General features: G+C 36.7%; 1 protein-coding gene across 1 annotated transcript in view; it reads right to left on the bottom strand.

Moving 5' to 3' along the window:
• Nucleotides 1-2123: 2123 nt before the first annotated feature.
• The window catches only part of LOC117533212 (fibroblast growth factor receptor 1-A-like), a 28236-nt gene continuing 8308 nt past the window's right edge, over nt 2124-22051 (bottom strand). Inside the window, 18 exon segments of the mRNA XM_034196833.1 lie at nt 2124-3094; nt 3741-3846; nt 4113-4250; nt 5159-5229; nt 5710-5832; nt 6525-6715; nt 7296-7406; nt 7510-7631; nt 8899-9032; nt 9740-9929; nt 10664-10812; nt 11700-11753; nt 11755-11891; nt 12463-12586; nt 13194-13328; nt 13330-13367; nt 13834-13935; nt 16058-16174. Of these exon segments, the coding sequence (XP_034052724.1) occupies nt 3020-3094; nt 3741-3846; nt 4113-4250; nt 5159-5229; nt 5710-5832; nt 6525-6715; nt 7296-7406; nt 7510-7631; nt 8899-9032; nt 9740-9929; nt 10664-10812; nt 11700-11753; nt 11755-11891; nt 12463-12586; nt 13194-13328; nt 13330-13367; nt 13834-13935; nt 16058-16157 (2100 nt within the window). The 5' untranslated portion in view covers nt 16158-16174 and the 3' untranslated portion in view covers nt 2124-3019.

Below are 22051 nucleotides of genomic sequence, written 5' to 3'. Positions count from 1 at the left end.
ACCCCCTAACCCTAACCCTAACCCCCCACCCATATTAACACGCCTCAGAATAACTTCCTCTCGCCTCAGTGTTTGTTTGTCCTGTTTCTCCTGGAGGTGATGAGTGGCCCCTCAATGGCCCCTCTCTCAGCCATCTGTCTCTCCAGGTAATGGCTGACCCATAATGGCTCCTCACCTCCACGTTATGGGCCATTAACTCCCATCAGGAGGTGAGAGAGACACCCATACCCTCCCCCTTTCTCCCCCTTTCCTCCCTCCTGCTGCTGTTAACTCATTTCCAGGAATCAGAGCCGTTTAACTGCAGCTTTAAGATAACAAACTGAAGCTGTTTCAGTCTGCAAGAAAACAGAAAAGGAAGCAAGCTTTATTCCTGCAGAAGGAAGAGTCATAAAGTATGTTACAGTTATTACAATTCTTCCTTAGAGGAACATTTATGTTGTTATAAAAGCATCGAGGCCACCAGAAATGAACAAACTAATATATTTGAGAACAAGTAAGCCTAAAATAATAAGATAAGAAGTACTTTATTGATCTCAATTTGGGAAATGTTTGGCAGCAGCATAAAAAGACAAGGCATTGTACATTAGAGAAATTAAGAGACTACAAATAAACAATTCAAAATGTAAACGTAGAAAATACGAGTTTATTTTAGTGTATTAGGTTTAAGGTTTTGTGGACATTATTAATTAGCTGTAACAAAAACAGTAAATGGGGCAGCTTTAGCCAACATGGCTAATTTCCTGCTAAGGTTGCTTCGATGCATTGAATAGGGAATTACGATATTTTGGAAAAATGAGGTACTCTTTATGAAGTCATTAAGAAAATTAGGATTTTTCTGAAAAATTCAGATATCTTTGAAAAACTGGGGGTGTTTTTCTAAAATTAAGCAGTTTTTCACAAATTAAGATACTTTTGAAAAACTGGATGATTTGTCTAAAATTCGTTTTTCTTTTTTACTAAAATGATGTTTTTGTAAAGAGTGTAAACGTTTTGCAATATCTCAATGTTTCAGCTGCGGGTTGTGCGCACATGTAGCACAGATATGTCCAGAAGATCTGCAAGGGCATCTCTTTTTTTAAAGAAATCCAGGACATTTCTCTGGAAAAGGTTCAGATTTTGAGGGAAGCCAGAAGAGCTCTGAGGGGAAAATGTTTTAGTTTTACTGCCGAGGAACAGGAAGGAGAGGCCGTTCTGACTGATTCAATTTAGTGCGAGGCTGAGCAGCAGAAATGTTTCAGAGTCAGCCAGAGGCTACAGAGGGAGTAAGATGTCAGAAAAAATGGCATGATGAACGTTTGCAGGAGCCTCCTGTCGTTTATTATGTAAGGTTTCCTCTCTGTGGGCTGTGTGTGTGTGTGTGTGTGTGTGTGTGTGTGTGTGTGTGTGGTTTGTGATTGACGACGCATAGGCCTCTTCCTATATTTCATTTTTAATCCTCCTGGCAACAGCAGAAACGGACGTCCTCACAAGGGACTATGGGTAAGTGGTCCTCACAATGACTGCAAAATATGTATGTGTGTGTGAGCAAAAAAGATTAATTGTTAGAAGAGGCCTCTGCATCGTCCATTTGTTGTGCATTGTACACATTGCATTGTTTGACAAGGGGGGATAAACTGGGACTCACGTTTTATTTTACGCTCACAATAAAAACAAAAGGCTAGTTTTCTTGGAAAAGGCGAATATTGAAAAAAAAAAAGATGTTTTCACACTGTGCTCCTTTTTAAATTGACCTTTAGGAGGGTCCCAATGAGATTAAGAACATCTGTTTTAGGGGACATGAAGCAGAACAGATGTAACAAAAAGTACGAAACCTAAAACTTCCAAAAAAAAGCGTAATATACAGTATTAAAAATAACAAAAAATACTGCAAAATAGTTAGCATTGTCTGCTAAGTTAGCTTTTTATGTGGCATAATGTACATCTGTCCAAAAAGCAGCCATTTTGTCCACTATTCTGGAAAAGCTCCGTTTTTTTTGATAAAGCACAGCTTTCTGTGTGTTAACGAGAGAAAATGATATATTTGTTACATAACCGACTCAATTTGGAGGGACTCTCAGACAGCAATCATTTCAGTTGATAAAAATCCCATCCTGTTCATTTCAATCACAACAAACCAGGGGATGTAAATTCAAAAAAAGTTTTAATACTGTTGTTAATCAGTTACTGTACACATTCAACTCGAAGCGTTTTCTGTAAATGGCAGGCTGTACTCAGCTGGATAAGTGCAATGTTGAACACTGGCGGACATCTTCTTTGGCAACAGGTGTGGAGAAATACATAAATATTGGTACAAAATAAATTAATAAAAGAATGCACAAAGAAATACATCTAAGGAGGCAGATGGTAGACGAGTAAAAAGTACATTTAAATGTATTATTTTAACTAATGTATAGATATATGTACACATTTAGTTGTGTGTATAAAACGTTTACATTACAAACCATGAAGGTCTGTTTCTTGTCTTCAAAGTTAAAACTAAACATGGAAAAATAGTTTTTATGCTGAATATATCTAGAAAAGGCAAAGGGAAAAAATGCAGTTTATTTTACATTAAAACTGAATCCTATCCTTTTTAACAAAAACAATTATATTCATATGTTACTCTTCACTGTAACTTTAATTATTATATTTCATACCCGACGTATTTCCTTTTAAAGCTTGTGTTTTCTTAGCTTTTTAATGACTATTTTTTAATGCTTTTACATTTGTTGCCCCTTTTTCGTAATGCTTGTTATTGTGAATAACTTCCCTTTCCACATCTTCTGTATTTTGTTCCTCATTTAGTAAGTATTTCTCGCTTTACATTTCATTTCCTATGAATCCAGTTCTGTCTTCATCCTTGTATTTGCAATAACAAAATAATATGTACACTATTCACACTGAGAACGTTATTATTATAAACATGTTTCAGCAGCAGTGGTTCCATCCCTCAGTCCAGCTGTGTTTCACATCAGGAAGCTGCAGTGAAACATCGAGAGGAAACGGGATGAAGGAAGGAAGGAAGAAATTCCCAGAAGGCTCACGAGGAGCTGCAGGAGAGAGAGGAGCTGATGGAGGAGAGCTGGATGAGAGGAGACGCCAGCTCCAGGTAATCCTGCAGAGAAACAGCAGCGTTAGATTCACAGATAACCTACAAATGGGACTTAATGTTGACTTTATTTATTTTTTTAAATTCTTAAAATGTAAGTGAGAAAATAGTCAGGATTCTTAGATTTAAAAAAAGAAATATAACTTTTTTTGTCACTATTACATTTTTCCTCAGAATTTTGACTTTTTCCACATCATTTTGAATAATATTCTGTTTCGTTCAAAACATTTAAGAAAATAGTCAGAATTCTAAGATTTTAAGAAAGAAGTCTTTTTTTTCACTTTTCCATTTTTCTTTTCTCAGAAATTTGACTTTTTTCTTAGAATGTTGCCATTTTTTCACAATATCTTTTTTTATTGAATTGAGATTTTATTTATTTTAGTTTCGACATTTTCAACCTAATCATTTTTTCTCAGAATTTTGTCTTTTTGACAAAAAAATGAAAAGTGAGAAAAACGTTTTCTTAAAATCTAAGAATTCTGGGTAAAAAAAAGAAGACAAAAGTCAGAATTCTTAGATTTCAAGAAAGAAATATAATAATTTGTTCACTTTTCCATTTTTATTTGTTTCTCAGAAATGGACTTTTTTCACAACATTTTTCTTTTACGTTAATTTTACTTAAAAAAAAGTCAGCTGTTTGTGCCGTTATTACCTGGTTGGCCATGAGGGAAAGTGTTCGGTCTAAATCGTCCACCAGCTGAGAGAAAGTGGGCCTGCGAGCGGGGACGGCGTGCCAGCAGTCTCTCATCATCCGATACCTGGAAACACACATAACAAGCAAACAGCTGGATTATATAAACAGTATATAACAGTTTCAGGTACATTTAAAACACATACAAATGCACAGGATTTATGTGTTGTCTTTTTTATGTTTTATATTGGACACTGTTGTAGTTCGAGTGTAAAATGCACTTTTCTAAAACTAGAATAAACCCCTAATAATCTGTGTTTCTGTTTAAAGGAAGGGGGTCCGGGCCACTCGCAGCTCCATTTTTGGGTATTTTTTATATATTTATACACTCACAGCTCCTGGGGGCAGGCGGAGGGTTTCTCCATGCGATGGCCCTCCTTCAGCAGTTTAAAGAGTTCCTCCACAGGGACCCCGGGGTACGGAGACCCCCCGAGGGTGAAGATCTCCCACAGCAGGACCCCGAAGGACCACCTGCAGAAAGAACAGCACAGAAAACATTCAGGTATGGAGAAAATAAAACCAATCAAGCTGGCAAACTGAAGTATTTTTCACTCGGAGAGGAAAGCTGTCAAAACCTTAATTTTCAGCAGAGCCTTGGATTCTTTTAAAGGTCACCTATCATGCTATTTTGAGGCGATGTCTATGATGTGTTTTGCTCAAAATACAAACAGATCATGTATTTAGACATTCCTCATTTCCCTCTATTCCAGCTGTTAGAAAAACGCTGATTTTGGGTCCTTAGCTTGAAAACTAAAAAGAGGCGGAGCTAATGCCTGATCAGAATTCTACCGGAGATAAAGTTAAATTCTGCTGTGATAAAACGCCATCTTGTTCTAAACCACATCAAAGATTATTTCTGAAACAGTATGGAGCTCAAATGCTTTTTCTCTCGCGGGTTTATCACAAGGTGAGTTCCTTTTTTTATTTCCTGCTTTTTAAACACATGTGCTCTCCAGTACAGGTTAGCTCTGAGTGTTAGCGAGGCTTGCTAATGTAAACAAAGACCATATTACGTCCAAAACACGTCAGGCATTGTTTCTGATAGCAACTTTCTGTGGGTCCGCCATCCGAAATTACATCATATCGGCAGCAAATCTGGATCCGCTCCGTTGTTCCCCCGTTTTTAGAGATGTGGGTACGGAGGAAAAGAGAGAGGGTTTTATTTCCTGACGCTGCGTGAGTTCCCGACACACCGGGGACACATAGTGATGTAGAAAAGACATCAAGAAGTGCATTTTGCATGATAGGTGTCCTTTAATATATTTTCTTATCTTAATTTATAACATTTTATTTAGTTTTTTAGTTAATCAGATAAAGGCCTACTTTCTTGTCTTAAAGTTTTATAAGTGAATCTTTAACTCCTCTTGTAAATCACTCACACGTCGCTCTGGTGTGTGTAGATCCGATCGAACAGAGCCTCTGGAGCCATCCACTTCACCGGCAGACGGCCCTGCAGGAAATGATACACAATATAAGAACATTTCTTAACATCTAAGAAAAATATATATATTAAAAAAAATCACTTTTCCATTTATATTTGTTTCTCAAAATCGTGACTTTTTAAAAAAATATTAAAATATCAGGAACCACTTTACAATAAGGCTACCCTTAATTGTAATTAGGTTATTAATTAGGTTGTAAACACTTTATTAATCATTAAGAACCATTTATAAACCAGTTCTAACAGTTTTCATACATCAACACAGGCTCACTATTTGGCAAGATGACTAAGCCTTGTGTTGGCTACTTAGCGAGAATCAACTCAGTGAGCAACAGATACCAAGGATGCTGATGAAGGAGACGAAGTAAGCTAGGTAGCCAATATAAGGCTCAGCAGTACAGATAAATGTGGGCTCACTATTTGGCAAGATGACTAAGCCTTATAGAAAATCACTTTTCCATTCGTATTACAAGTATTATTCGTCCTCACGTTGGTGGTCTTCTTGTAGTAATCGATGTGATGAACGTCTCGAGCCAAACCGAAGTCAGCGATCTTCATCACGTTGTCTTCGGTCACCAGAACGTTCCTCGCTGCCAAATCTCTGTGGATACACTGAGGGGGGAATAATTAACATCAAATCATTATTAATAATAATAGAGTAAATCAGTTTCCACCCCATATCAAAATCTGGTGCAGAAATATATGTTTTTATCCACTTTATGTGGCCCCGCAAGAGCTCTGAAAAAATATAATAGGTTTATTATTATTTATCAGTTACATGTCGCTTTACAGAAGCATGTTGCCACTAAACTACATCTCCCACAATGCATCTCATTTTGTGACATGCGCAATGAAGAGACTTGAAATTATTTGCCCCAGACTTCTGCTTTCAGACGTAGTTAAATATTCATTTATGACCCTATCCGATAATAATCCTATGCTCCCTGCAATAATGTAATATAATACATTATTTTATATATATTTATATATGTATATCTTTGTATAGTCTTAAAGTTACAACCAGCCCTTTTGAGTGCAACCATAATGATGATGTGGCCTGCGGTGAAATTGAGTTTGATGACCCTGATGTAGAAGACATTTTGATTTTTGACCAAATTAATTTTTTCTCAGTTTTTACTTTTTCTCAGAATTTTGACTTTTTTCTCAAAACCTTGACTTTTTTCACACATTTTTTTTTTTCTCAGAATTTGAATTTTTTTCTCAGAATTTTACTTTTTTCTTGGACATTTTATTCTTTCGAAACTTTTTCCCATAATTTTGTCATTTTCAACCGAATAGTTTACCTTCCTGGAGGCGAGGTAGTCCATCCCTCTGGACACCTGGTACGCAGCAGAGACCAGCTCCCTGACCTCCAGCCGGTCCATGGCCTCCTGCTGGGAGTCGCTCCAGTACTCCAGACCAGGGGGGCGACGAGACCTCAGGACCTCCCGGAGGTTCCCCTGAGAGGCAAACTCTACCACAACATACAGAGACCCTGAAGAAGAGGAGGAGGAAGAGGAAGAGGAGGAGGAGGAGGAGGGGTTAGCATCATTAGCTTCTGTGGAGCATTCAGCGACTTTGTTTCATTAATCCTATTTTTTTTAGCAGAAACATTTATATTAGTGTTAGACTTTACATAATTTATTTTACTTATTTGTAATATTTCTTTATTTTATCTGGTTATAGACTTTTAATCATTCATCTTCCCACTTTTATTTATCTTCTTCTCATATACATTGACACACACACACACACACACACACACACACACACACACACACACACACACACACACACACACACACACACACACACACACACACACACACACACACACACACACACACACACACACACACACACACACACACACACACACACACACACACACACACCACACACACACACACACACACACACACAACACACACACACACACACACACACACACACACACACACACACACACACACACACACACACACACACACACACACACACACACACACACACACACACACACACACACACACACACACACACACACACACACACACACACACACACACACACACCGTCCTGTGTGCACGCTCCCAGCAGGTTGATGATGTTTTTGTGTTTCCCGATCATCTTCATCATCTCCATCTCAGAGATCAGGTCGGACAGATCCTTCTCCGTGGCGTCCGCTGCACCACGGCAATAAAAAAACACATTAAAACAAATCTTAAAAAAACAAGATGTCTTCCTCATGGTTCCCACTCTCTGCAGATTCATTCATTTAAAGCTCACCTTTGAGCATCTTCACGGCGACTTTAGTGAGGCGGGTCGGTTTGTTCTTATCGATCCCGACCGCCTCGGCCAGAACCACCTGCCCGAAACATCCCTCGCCCAAAGGCTTCCCCAGCGTCAGTCTGAGGACACACACACATTAAAGATTAGTTCAAATACTATGTCTAACCCTTATTTACTGTTTTCTCAGAATCTTTAACCTTTCCACAGAATTTGTTTTATTATATTTTTTTAAATACTCTATGTCCTCATTATCTTTAGGAAATAATAAACGAGCATTTTGTTGGACTGTGCTGCGCTGCCGAAAGAGCCAACCCTGCTCTGATTGGCTAGCTGGCCGGCTCTGTTGTGATTGGTCAACCTGCTTACAGATGTCCCGCCCCTTAGCCTATCACGTAGAGTTCGTTGGACAATTAACTGAATTTTCCATCAAATCTTCACATAAAAAGTGCAGAATAATAGACATCAGAATTAAGTTTATTGCCAGGTACGTTTACACACAAGGAATTTGCTTTATCTGGTGGTGCGAACATTAACAATATAAAAAGAATAAGTTGAAAGTACAAAAAAAAATATATATATATATAAATATAAGGATAATAAAAAATATATATATTTAAGAAACAATTTAGCATTAAAAAAGGATGCTAAAGACAAGTATTTACACCAAATTTAAATATAACTATACAAATAACCTTAAAAGCTCAAAACAAAACACTTAGGACAATGAGTATATGGCAAACTACAGTGTATTATATGTTGATGTTAATGTTAGCGTCTCTACTGTGACATGTTTCCATGCTTTAATGTTCAGGTTCATTTCTAAAGGTTTGAAAGGTGTATTTTTTAAAGTTTTTAATGTGTAATATAAGGTTTTCCTAAGAATAATTGTCAACGTTTCTCTAAGGTTGATTTCAAAGTTTTTGAAGGTGAATTTCGAGGTTTTTCAGCACCTTACATGGATATATCATTTATTGATCCCAATTTGAGAAATTATTTCGTTATAGAAGCAGAAGTGTGTTCAGACATTAAAATACCATACTTCAAATACTTTAAAAAAGTGGATTTAGAGAATTAACAATAACAAAAAAAATGAAAAATATTATATAAAATATAAACAATATAAACAAAACAATATAAAATATTCTGGATGATTAAAATAAAAAGTCAAAAGTACTACAGGACTTTTATAAGAAAGGAGAAACTCAAACTATTTAGCTTGAGTATTATAAAGTGTGGAAAATTAAAACTACATGTTCAGGGTTAGATTCGCTACCAAGCAACAGGCCTGTGAGACTTATTTAGGGAGTTAACCAGAGTCACATGTTATCTCTCTGACGTTTGATAAATCTTCACATAAATAATGCAGAGTAATAGATAACCACGTACCGTTCTCGAGGGAGTTCCCATGCGGGGTCGTAGGGCAGCTCGTACTCTGAGACTCCGGTGAGGCTGGAGGTCGCGGCGCTCGAGAGACGAGACGAACGTATCAAACACAGACCTGACGAGGAGTCCACCGACACCTGGGGACGAAATACAGAAATACTTATTTATATTATATAATATTTATCCTGGGGAAATTACAGCTACTCCATTTTAAAATGAGTTCAAATAAGAGACAAATAGAGTACATTTTTATATAAAAAAAGAAAGTTAGAGGAGTCCACCGACACCTGGGGACGAAATACAGAAACACTTTATTTGACTTTTGCAGAATTGTAAAAAAAAATCTCAGAATTTGACTTTTTTTTATTAGAAATGTTTCCTTTTTATTGGAATTTTTAATAAGAATATTCACTTTTTTCTTAGAAATTGTTTTTTTTCTTTTCTTTTTTATCATAATTAATAGAAATTTGACTTTTTCCTCAGAATTTGGGACTTTTGTTAGAATTTGAATTTTCCCTTATTTATTTATTTTTTATTAGAAATTTGACTTTTTCTCAACATTTTCTCAGAAGTGTAACATTTTCTTAAGAACTTTTTACTTTTCTAAAAAAAAATACTTTTTCTAAAATTTTTACTTTTTACCGAATTTTTACTTTTTTCTCAGTATTAAACTGTTTTCTCACATAATTTATACTTTTTCACATAATTTTTGCTTCCATTGATTTCTTAAATTCTCAGAATTCTTAGATTCAGGGTCCAACACAGACACACAGCATCCCTGCAGCTCTGTGTATTCAGCAATAGAAGCAGGAAGGTAAACAGAGAACAAAGATGGCGGTGTTACCTGTCTCCTCAGAGGAATGCTCTTCGCTAACTTCTGGACGGCCAGCTGATGGTGGAAGTGGTTTTTCTTTGGCGCCCAGCAGAGTCTGCAGATGACGGCGGTGGCGATGAGGATGATGATGATGAAGAAGCCGAGGCAGTAGATGAAGATCTCCAGGTACGTCTGCGAGGGCAGCGGGGTGGGGGGGGAGCTCTGAGAGAAAAAACATCATCAAATCAAAAGGTTTTTAACTCTTTGTATTGAGTCAAAATCAGGCATTTTCAAGTTTACTTAAGGTTTATTTCAAGGTTTTAAAGGATTATTTTTAAGGTTTTTACTGAGTATTATAAGGTTTTTCTAAGATACATTTTCAAGGTTTCCCTAAGGTTCATTTCAATGTTTTAAAGGTGTGTTATACAGTTTTTCTAAGGCTCATTATCAAGGTTTTTAAGGTACATTTTTCAAGGTTTGAAAGGTGTATTTTCAAGGTTTTAACATTTATTATAAGGTTTTTCTAAGATTCATTTTGAAGATTTCTCTAAGGTTGATTTTAATGTTTTCGAAGGTGCATTTTCAAGGTTTTTCAGCACCTTACATCTGTGGTAAATTGCATATTTATTTACAGTTCATACACTTTTCAGGCACTCCTGTAGAGTCTGATACAACTTTTCTTATATATAGTTAACTTTTATAAAACCATTAAAGTTCAGTGTTTTTTAAAGCATTCATAGTTATTGAAAAACACTTTTTAAATGTTATGCTGCCTCTAAAAAAGACAACGGTTTTTGTTTCCTATATTGTAAAAAGCTATGTTGCTCTTGCACTTTAGAAGCAAAGTTATTCTGAGCACAAACAGAAACAAAGAAATGTTTGCACTCACTTTTATGTAGATTTTAAGAAACATATTTTCAAACGGCACATTCAATTCAAGAAGTTTCTGAGCGCTTACCGTCAGTGACACTGAGCCAGGCGGAGTGATGCGAGACGCCGATGGAGTTTCCTGCTAAACACGTGTATTCTCCTGAATCATTAAGACTCACGTTCCTCAGAGTCAGAACCTCCATCTCTTTATCCGTCATGTTCAGACCCGCAGTCTGCAGCAAACACACAAATGAGATGTAAAACAAAAATTAAATATAGGTAGATTTCCTAGCATTTCAACATACTTGTACTTTGCTTGAGTATTTCCAATTTTGGAATCAGATTAAGAATCAAGTGTATTACCAGACACATGTAAGACATACAAGAAATGCAAACAGAAACAACTAGACATTAAGTTGTAAGAAAAGGTCAAAAAAACACATTTAACGTTAAATAAGATATAAAGACAAGTATTTTTTGTTAAACTGAGTACAATGAATATATGACATTTTATGCTACTTTTACCATGTCAGTTTTTCAGTGTTTTTTTAAAGCGTCTAACTGCTAGTGTGACTGCTACTTGTTTATCTATCTGTGTGGGGACACAAGTTTCAGACCTTGAGTACAAGGGCGTATGGTTGTCCGACAATTATTTCTTTCTAAACTGATTAATATGAATATATTTTATGCTACTTTTATCATAACCCCCTACTGTCAGTTATTGAGTGTTTTTCTGTGTTTAGTAGCACATTGTTTCAAAGCAGGTTTCCCTTGGAAAAGAGATCAATGATCTCAATGGGATTTATCTGTATAAATAAAGGTTTGAAATGAAATGAAAAGCAGCTCACTGCTAGTGTGACTCTGTTCTTGTTTATATATCTTTATGGGGACACAAGTTTCAGACCATGAGTACGAGGACGTATGGATGTCCAACAAGTTTTTTTTTTTAAAACTGAGTACAATGAATATGTGACCTGTTATGCTACTTTTAACATAACCCCCTTATGTCAGTTTTTGAGTGCAAAAAGTGTTTAGTAGTACACATTTTTAAAAAGCGGCTCGCTGCTAGTGTGACTATGTACTTGTTTATATATCTTTGTGAGGACCACAAGTTTCCCACCTTGAGTACGTGGACGTATGGATGTCCGTCGGGCGCCTCTCTGCTGCCGTTGATAGGTGATGTGTTTGAGCCACTGGATGTGAGGCTGCGGGTCGCTGAACACGCGGCACACAAACACCACGTCTCTACCCACGACCGCCGTCTGATTGGCCGGGAGACCCGCCTGCAGGATGGGTCTGTGAGGAGAACGCTCTGAAATAAAAAGAGGAATAAATAAACAATACAATACAGCTTGCACTTTACTCCAGCTTGCACTGACACAATATATATATATATTTTATACACAGTCAAACATATTTATTTGACTTAAACCAATATATTCCTGCACTTTAACTGTATGAATGCTTGTTGTTTGTATGTTGTCTTCTTCTGAATGTTGTACGTCTCTTGTTTGTTTTTCTGTATTTTTGATGGCACCTTAAAAAAAAGGAGTATCTCTACTCATCTCATTGTACCTGTATCATGACAATAAAGGATTCTATTCTATTCTTATTTATAAAGCACTTTAAAACCTCCAGACCAGTGCTGTACAGTCAAATAAATAAACAAACAAAACATACACAAATCACACAGCTCAGCTCACACACCATAAAACAAGTACAAGTAAAAACAATAGACAATTTAAAAGCAATAAAAGCAACGATCTACAAGATGTCAAAACGCTAAGGAGAAGAGGTGGGTTTTAAGAAGTGCTTTAAAAGCAGACGTAGAAACACATTAATATTACACACACTCTCCTGGGTGTAAATGTGAGTTTTCTTACCAACTACATCCAGCAGGTAGGTGTGTTTGATGCTCCCGTGTTCATTCTCCACCACACAGGTGTAGTTCCCTTTATCAGATGGCACCACCGACTCCATTATTAAAGTCCACATGTGGTCTCGGATCTGAAAAATAAAAGACATAGATAAGACCCATGAGATAATGCCTCATTTGCATATTTAAAAAAAGAACCATCAATTAAGATGTAAGATGAAACAATAGGCAATTAATCCCTCAGTAAATCAAGAGAGCATCTATCAGAAGCTTTTCGATAACCGGTTAATGTTTAAAATCTAATTTTAAGTAAAAATGTGATTCTTAAATGTGCATATTAAATTAAAATAAATATCTCTCAGATATGGATTTCACATAGGACAAGATAAGACATTTAATATTGTGCAAATATTTTACTTTTCCGATATGTTATAGACCAAACAATTACAACAATCTCACGCCTGCATATTATTTACACTTTACAACTAAAACATACAGAAAATGACTTTTTATGGCAGTGTTTTCTGATTTAGAGAGGTATAAAAAGAGATATCATCAAACAATAATATGAACCTAGCTTTATCCAATGATCCCATTTCTTTGATGGATAATATCCAAATTTGCACTCATTTACTTACATAACGCCTCATATCCATTTTAACATATCAGAAAACTTGTAATGTAAAAAAGTATTTTCTTGATGTCAGTAATCATCGCGGGATTTTTTTACACCCTTACCTTGTAGCCTCCGATCCGTTGGTCCTTTCTGAACACTCTCCCGTTCTTGTACCAGCGCAGCGTGGGGACCGGGCTCCCGGTGGCCTGGCAGCGAAACTTCACCGTTCTGCTGGCGGGAACGGCGTGAAGCTGCTTTCTCCATTTTGTCCGGCATCACCCACTGCGGTGCTAACGCTAACGAGAAAACACAGCGGGATAAACATCGGGACCACCAGTCATTTTTAAAAACCAAAAAAAGGCAGCGGAAAGAGAAACCAAGATTTACAGTTTGAGAAGAATGGAATTAGGATTATGATAATTGTTCATGGGAAATTAATAATTGTTTATGAGTCCTTAATTGAAGATCAAAAAGGGAATTGTAGAATTAGCAATTTGCTAAATTCATGGCAATCTAATGCCGCAATTTAGCATTTTATCTTATACACTATTTTATTATCATTAAGGCACAGTTAACAACTGAATAAATACATAAAAAAATGAAAGCAGAAATGTAAATATACATGTATGTATACTCAAGAAAACACAAATACAACCATCACCATCAATGTATCTGCTGATTATTTTCCTTATGTTTTGCCAAAGATATTCACTTTGCAATAATTTGAAACTGAGAAAAAGAGACGTGAAGTTTTAGTCTTACTTTGGAGCTTCTCGTTACTCGTTGACAGCTCATTGGACAGTTTATTTTCCTCTGAGGATGACTCATCATCTTCTTCGTCTTCAGAGGATTTTACTGCGTCAGCTACAGAAAGAAGTAAAAATGTTTAACAGCTGCTCACAAAGCTTTGCTTGTTTATGTGTGTACTTGTTTGACTATCTTTGTGGGGACCAATTATTTTTTTAGACCTTCAAAGTGAGGACAATTAAAATAAATGACATTTTGTCCTTTTTCTTGCAATCAAACAATTTTAAACTCTCAGAATTATATATAATTAAGGTTTTAGGATAATTCTTTAAACAACACTTTGAGAGTATGCATACCAGTTTGAGTTTTCACCAACGTTTACCTGTTTGCAGACAACTCTGTTACTTAAAATAATACATTTACCCTTTTCTGATTCTACTGGTTTACCCAGAATCATTTGAGACGGAGGGAGAAAAGGCAGTATGAGAAAAATAAAGAGCTTTTTGAACATTAGAGACACTAAATACTAATATCAACCTGAACATGAGCGGAATAGGGCTCCTTTAACCTTTTAAAGACTCTTTGGTTAGGAAAAGAAGTCAGCCTCACTTCAGCAAAAACACTGAAGTACTCACCCCTCCCCCACTTCAATTCTCTGTTTCTGGTGAAGGTAAACATAGAAAAACAGCCCAGAGAGACGCGTTTATGAAGCTGAATCTCTGGGAAACCTGTTGTGGTGCTGAAAATACAGATTATGGCAAAAAGTGCAGCTTCTGCTCAACACATCAAACCGCTTATAAAAAGCAGCGTTAGACAGGGCCGGGTTCACAGCACTTACAGGAACATTTAAGCCAGTTTTTGGTTTCTAAACACTTCATTTTGAATGAGGGGGAAATTGAAAGCAGGTTTTGTTTATGGAGAAACCGCAGAGAAAAAAGAGGCAAAATGTGATGTTCCTGACCGAGAGGAAAACAAGAATTTACAGGCGCCAAAAACAACAGAATCACTGCGACTCGCAGTCAGCTGCAGACCAGATGGTTGGCACAAAACACACACACACACGATATATGCATGCACACACACACAAAATGTATATGCATGCACACACACACACTTGCAGGACACGCTGAATAAATGAGGAAAGGTAGAGTAATCTTCCCTCATTTCTAACCATCGTAGGACGTTTGTTTTGTCCCTTTCTGTAGCATTACCTACTTACAAAATAGCAAAAATAGCAACTTTGAAAAGTGTTTTTAAAATGGACAAATGTCAGAAATGTCAGTTTTAGCCTCAAATATTGTTTTTTGTTCTGCTTTTTCCTATTGTTTGTCCCTATATATATCATATTTAAGTGAACACACACACACACACACACACACACACACACACACACACACACACACACACACACACACACACACACACACACACACACACACACACACACACACACACACACACACACACACACACACACACACACACACACACACACACACACTCACACACACACACACACACACACACACACACACACACACACACACACACACACACACACACACACACACACACACACACACACACACACACACACACACACACACACACACACACACACACACACAACACACCACACACACACTACCACAACACACACACACACACACACACACTAACCGGTTTCAGATGTGGCAAACCCATAACCAGCCAAAGCTTTAAAAAAGAAATTGGAGTAATTTTCCTGTTTAAGAAACTGTCTCATTGGAAAGTTTGATACGCTTTTATGTAATACACACAAGTTTAAAACTGAGACTGCAGCTGGGAACACACACACACACACACACACACACACACACACACACACACACACACACACACACACACACACATTCAAACAGGACAGAAGTTTGCTTTAATGTTCAAAAAGCTCTTTATTTTTCTCGTGCTGCAGCACCTCATTTCACCCTCTGTCTGAAACCAGAGCCCAGTCTGCTCTGATTGGTTAGCTGACATTCTGAATTCAGGACTTTTTACTCGTTATAAAGTATTTTAAGACCGTAGTATTTCTACTTTGACTTTAGCAAAGGATCAAAGTACTTTTTCCAACACTGCTAGTGTGTGGGTATCCAACGCAGGCCTGATCTATATCTAAGCCTCAGAAACCCCATTTGACAAGTTTCTTTAGATGTGTTTCCCTGCAGAAATAACCCTGGTGGTGCATTCAGGCGCGTGTTACCTGTGTCGGTATCCTCAGTTGTCGGTCTGCTCTCGGTGTTTGGAATCTTCATCAGCATCAGGAGAAGCAGGAGCAGAGAGAAGCAGCGAGACGAAGACATCCTCACAGGGAATAACACTGCAGAGAGAGAGAGACACAATTTTAGAAACACACACACACACACACATACACACACACACACACGGTCAGAGATAGCAAAAGTACACTCATCCTTTACTCAGGTAGAAGTACAGATACTCATGCTTAAAAATACTCTGGTGAAAGTAGAAGTACTGACTAAACTTCTTTACTCAAGTCAAAGTAAAGAGGCTATGAAATGTACTTCAGTAAAAAGTACCCATAACTAGCAGCTGCTTTAAAGAGTACCTGACCTCCCTTTATATCAATAGAACAATAATGTCATTGTTAGCTAATGAATGTTTCCATGCTGAACAACGGCAACATGACAACGTTTCCATTGGTCCCTCTTCTTTAGAGAAGACCAGGAAATGATGGATACACGGATCGTGTTCAAATCAATAGGCACGCAATGACTCTAAAGAATAATGATCACGCACCAAACACACATTCAGACTAAAGGAACCAGCTGTTTGGGAAATGAGAGAAGTAGAAAGTACAGGTATTTGTGTTCAACATGTAAGAAGTAGAAAGTACAGGTATTTGAGTTCAACATGTAAGAAGTAGAAAGTACAGGTATTTGAGTTCAACATGTAAGAAGTAGAAAGTACAGGTATTTGGGTTCAACATGTAAGAAGTAGAAAGTACAGGTATTTGAGTTCAACATGTAAGAAGTAGAAAGTACAGGTATTTGAGTTCAACATGAGAGAAGTAGAAAGTACAGGTATTTGAGTTCAACATGTGAGAAGTAGAAAGTACAGGTATTTGGGTTCAACATGAGAGAAGTAGAAAGTACAGGTATTTGAGTTCAACATGTAAGAAGTAGAAAGTACAGGTATTTGAGTTCAACATGTAAGAAGTAGAAAGTACAGGTATTTGAGTTCAACATGTAAGAAGTAGAAAGTACAGGTATTTGTTTTCAACATGTAAGAAGTAGAAAGTACAGGTATTTGTTTTCAACATGTGAGAAGTAGAAAGTACAGGTATTTGGGTTCAACATGTAAGAAGTAGAAAGTACAGGTATTTGAGTTCAACATGTAAGAAGTAGAAAGTACAGGTATTTGAGTTCAACATGTAAGAAGTAGAAAGTACAGGTATTTGTGTTCAACATGTGAGAAGTAGAAAGTACAGGTATTTGAGTTCAACATGTAAGGAGTAGAAAGTACAGGTATTTGAGTTCAACATGTAAGGAGTAGAAAGTACAGGTATTTGTGTTCAACATGTAAGGAGTAGAAAGTACAGGTATTTGAGTTCAACATGTAAGGAGTAGAAAGTACAGGTATTTGAGTTCAACATGTAAGAAGTAGAAAGTACAGGTATTTGTGTTCAACATGTAAGAAGTAGAAAGTCTCTGGAACAGACAACGGGTCAAAATAAATAACTCCACATCTCTCCCTCTGCACCTCAGTATAGGAGCTCCACAAGGCTGTGTCCTATCCCCCTGGTTATTCTCACTCTACACAAACCAACTCACATCTCAGCACCCCACAGTCAACATATATAAATACGCAGATGACACAACAATAACAGGACTCATCTCAAATAATAATGAAACACAATACCTCACTCAGATCCATCAAGCAGTCACCTGGTGCTCAGAAAACAACCTCCTACTTAACACAGCAAAAACCAAAGAAATAATCATCGACTTCAGGCGAAAGCCACAGCCCAAATCACCTCTATCTCTCTCTGGCAAACTCATTTCCACAGAATCACTCACATGTCTTGGCACTCACATAAGCAATAACCTCAAATGGAAGACCAACACAGACCACATCTACAAAAAAGCCAACCAAAGGCTATTCTTTCTGCGGCAGCTCAAGAAATACAGAGTGAGGAAACATCTCCTAATCCAGTTCTACACAGCCATCATCCAAAGCATCCTCACTTCATCCATCACAGTCTGGTACAGCAGTTCAGACAACCTCTCCCGGAATAAACTTCAACGTATCATCAATAAAGCATCAAAAATCACCTGCAGTCCCCTTCCATCACTCGAATCACTTCACCACCAACGAACTGTCACAAGGGCAAAGAAAATCATTTCTGACCCCTCCCACCCAGCTCACCATGTCCTCCAACTTCTGCCCTCAGGGAGGCGCTACAGGTCACTGTCCGCCAAAACCTCCCGCTTCAAACACAGCTTTTTCCCCTTTGCAATACGGACACTAAATGGACTCTAAATAACCCCAATGAACAATAACAATCCACCACACCTTGAACTTTATGTTATATGTCTTTGCCCTGTGCTGTGTGTTGTACTTTTTATTGTCTGTTTATTGTATGTTGAATTGTATGGAACAAGCTGTAATACTCTGCACTGAACACGAATTCCACCAGCCTGGCTGTGTGGTCATTAACGATTCTAAAGATTCTAATCTAAAGTACAGGTATTTGAGTTCAACATGTAAGAAGTAGAAAGTACAGGTATTTGTGTTCAACATGTAAGAAGTAGAAAGTACAGGTATTTGTGTTCAACATGTAAGAAGTAGAAAGTACAGGTATTTGTGTTCAACATGTAAGAAGTAGAAAGTACAGGTATTTGTGTTCAACATGTAAGAAGTAGAAAGTACAGGTATTTGGGTTCAACATGTAAGAAGTAGAAGTACAGGTATTTGAGTTCAACATGTAAGAAGTAGAAAGTACAGGTATTTGAGTTCAACATGTAAGAAGTAGAAAGTACAGGTATTTGAGTTCAACATGTAAGAAGTAGAAAGTACAGGTATTTGAGTTCAACATGTAAGAAGTAGAAAGTACAGGTATTTGAGTTCAACATGAGTATTTGAGTTCAACATGTGAGAAGTAGAAAGTACAGGTATTTGAGTTCAACATGTGAGAAGTAGAAAGTACAGGTATTTGTGTTCAACATGTAAGAAGTAGAAAGTACAGGTATTTGTGTTCAACATGTAAGAAGTAGAAAGTACAGGTATTGGGTTCAACATGTAAGAAGTAGAAAGTACAGGTATTTGAGTTCAACATGTAAGAAGTAGAAAGTACAGGTATTTGAGTTCAACATGTGAGAAGTAGAAAGTACAGGTATTTGAGTTCAACATGTGAGAAGTAGAAAGTACAGGTATTTGGGTTCAACATGTAAGAAGTAGAAAGTAGAGGTATTTGGGTTCAACATGTAAGAAGTAGAAAGTACAGGTATTTGAGTTCAACATGTAAGAAGTAGAAAGTACAGGTATTTGTGTTCAACATGTAAGAAGTAGAAAGTACAGGTATTTGGGTTCAACATGTAAGAAGTAGAATGTACAGGTATTTGGGTTCATCATGTAAGAAGTAGAAAGTACAGGTATTTGTGTTCAACATGTAAGAAGTAGAAAGTACAGGTATTTGTGTTCAACATGTAAGAAGTAGAAAGTACAGGTATTTGGGTTCAACATGTAAGAAGTAGAAAGTACAGGTATTTGAGTTCAACATGTAAGAAGTAGAATGTACAGGTATTTGTGTTCAACATGTAAGAAGTAGAAAGTACAGGTATTTGTGTTCAACATGTAAGAAGTAGAAAGTACAGGTATTTGAGTTCAACATGTAAGAAGTAGAAAGTACAGGTATTTGAGTTCAACATGTAAGAAGTAGAAAGTACAGGTATTTGAGTTCAACATGTAAGAAGTAGAAAGTACAGGTATTTGGGTTTCAACATGTAAGAAGTAGAAAGTACAGGTATTTGTGTTCAACATGTAAGAAGTAGAAAGTACAGGTATTTGTGTTCAACATGTAAGAAGTAGAAAGTACAGGTATTTGTGTTCAACATGTAAGAAGTAGAAAGTACAGGTATTTGTGTTCAACATGTAAGAAGTAGAAAGTACAGGTATTTGTGTTCAACATGTAAGAAGTAGAAAGTACAGGTATTTGGGTTCAACATGTAAGAAGTAGAAAGTACAGGTATTTGAGTTCAACATGTAAGAAGTAGAAAGTACAGGTATTTGAGTTCAACATGTGAGAAGTAGAAAGTACAGGTATTTGAGTTCAACATGTGAGAAGTAGAAAGTACAGGTATTTGGGTTCAACATGTAAGAAGTAGAAAGTACAGGTATTTGTGTTCAACATGTAAGAAGTAGAAAGTACAGGTATTTGAGTTCAACATGTAAGAAGTAGAAAGTACAGGTATTTGGGTTCAACATGTAAGAAGTAGAAAGTACAGGTATTTGAGTTCAACATGTAAGAAGTAGAAAGTACAGGTATTTGAGTTCAACATGTGAGAAGTAGAAAGTACAGGTATTTGGGTTCAACATGTAAGAAGTAGAAAGTACAGGTATTTGAGTTCAACATGTAAGAAGTAGAAAGTACAGGTATTTGTGTTCAACATGTAAGAAGTAGAAAGTACAGGTATTTGAGTTCAACATGTGAGAAGTAGAAAGTACAGGTATTTGAGTTCAACATGTGAGAAGTAGAAAGTACAGGTATTTGGGTTCAACATGTAAGAAGTAGAAAGTACAGGTATTTGAGTTCAACATGTAAGAAGTAGAAAGTACAGGTATTTGTGTTCAACATGTAAGAAGTAGAAAGTACAGGTATTTGTGTTCAACATGTAAGAAGTAGAAAGTACAGGTATTTGAGTTCAACATGTAAGAAGTAGAAAGTACAGGTATTTGGGTTCAACATGTAAGAAGTAGAAAGTACAGGTATTTGAGTTCAACATGTAAGAAGTAGAAAGTACAGGTATTTGGGTTCAACATGTAAGAAGTAGAAAGTACAGGTATTTGAGTTCAACATGTAAGAAGTAGAAAGTACAGGTATTTGTGTTCAACATGTAAGAAGTAGAAAGTACAGGTATTTGTGTTCAACATGAAAGAAGTAGAAAGTACAGGTATTTGTGTTCAACATGAAATAAGTAGAAAGTACAGGTATTTGTGTTCAACATGTAAGAAGTAGAAAGTACAGGTATTTGTGTTCAACATGAAAGAAGTAGAAAGTACAGGTATTTGTGTTAAACATGTAAGAAGTAGAAAGTACAGGTATTTGTGTTCAACATGAAAGAAGTAGAAAGTACAGGTATTTGTGTTCAACATGAAATAAGTAGAAAGTACAGGTATTTGTGTTCAACATGTAAGAAGTAGAAAGTACAGGTATTTGTGTTCAACATGAAAGAAGTAGAAAGTACAGGTATTTGTGTTCAACATGTAAGAAGTAGAAAGTACAGGTATTTGTGTTCAACATGTAAGAAGTAGAAAGTACAGGTATTTGAGTTCAACATGTAAGAAGTAGAAAGTACAGGTATTTGAGTTCAACATGTAAGAAGTAGAAAGTACAGGTATTTGAGTTCAACATGTAAGAAGTAGAAAGTACAGGTATTTGAGTTCAACATGTAAGAAGTAGAAAGTACAGGTATTTGAGTTCAACATGTGAGAAGTAGAAAGTACAGGTATTTGTGTTCAACATGTAAGAAGTAGAAAGTACAGGTATTTGAGTTCAACATGTAAAAGTAGAAAGTACAGGTATTTGAGTTCAACATGTAAGAAGTAGAAAGTACAGGTATTTGTGTTCAACATGTAAGAAGTAGAAAGTACAGGTATTTGTGTTCAACATGTAAGAAGTAGAAGTACAGGTATTTGTGTTCAACATGTAAGAAGTAGAAAGTACAGGTATTTGATGTTCAACATGTAAGAAGTAGAAAGTACAGGTATTTGTGTTCAACATGTGAGAAGTAGAAAGTACAGGTATTTGTGTTCAACATGTAAGAAGTAGAAAGTACAGGTATTTGTGTTCAACATGTAAGAAGTAGAAGTACAGGTATTTGTGTTCAACATGTAAGAAGTAGAAAGTACAGGTATTTGTGTTCAACATGTAAGAAGTAGAAAGTACAGGTATTTGTGTTCAACATGTAAGAAGTAGAAAGTACAGGTATTTGTGTTCAACATGTAAGAAGTAGAG

This window comes from Gymnodraco acuticeps, unplaced genomic scaffold (assembly GCF_902827175.1).
Source record: "Gymnodraco acuticeps unplaced genomic scaffold, fGymAcu1.1, whole genome shotgun sequence".
Classification (NCBI taxonomy): domain Eukaryota; kingdom Metazoa; phylum Chordata; class Actinopteri; order Perciformes; family Bathydraconidae; genus Gymnodraco; species Gymnodraco acuticeps.
This window is presented reverse-complemented; position numbering and strand designations above follow the sequence as displayed.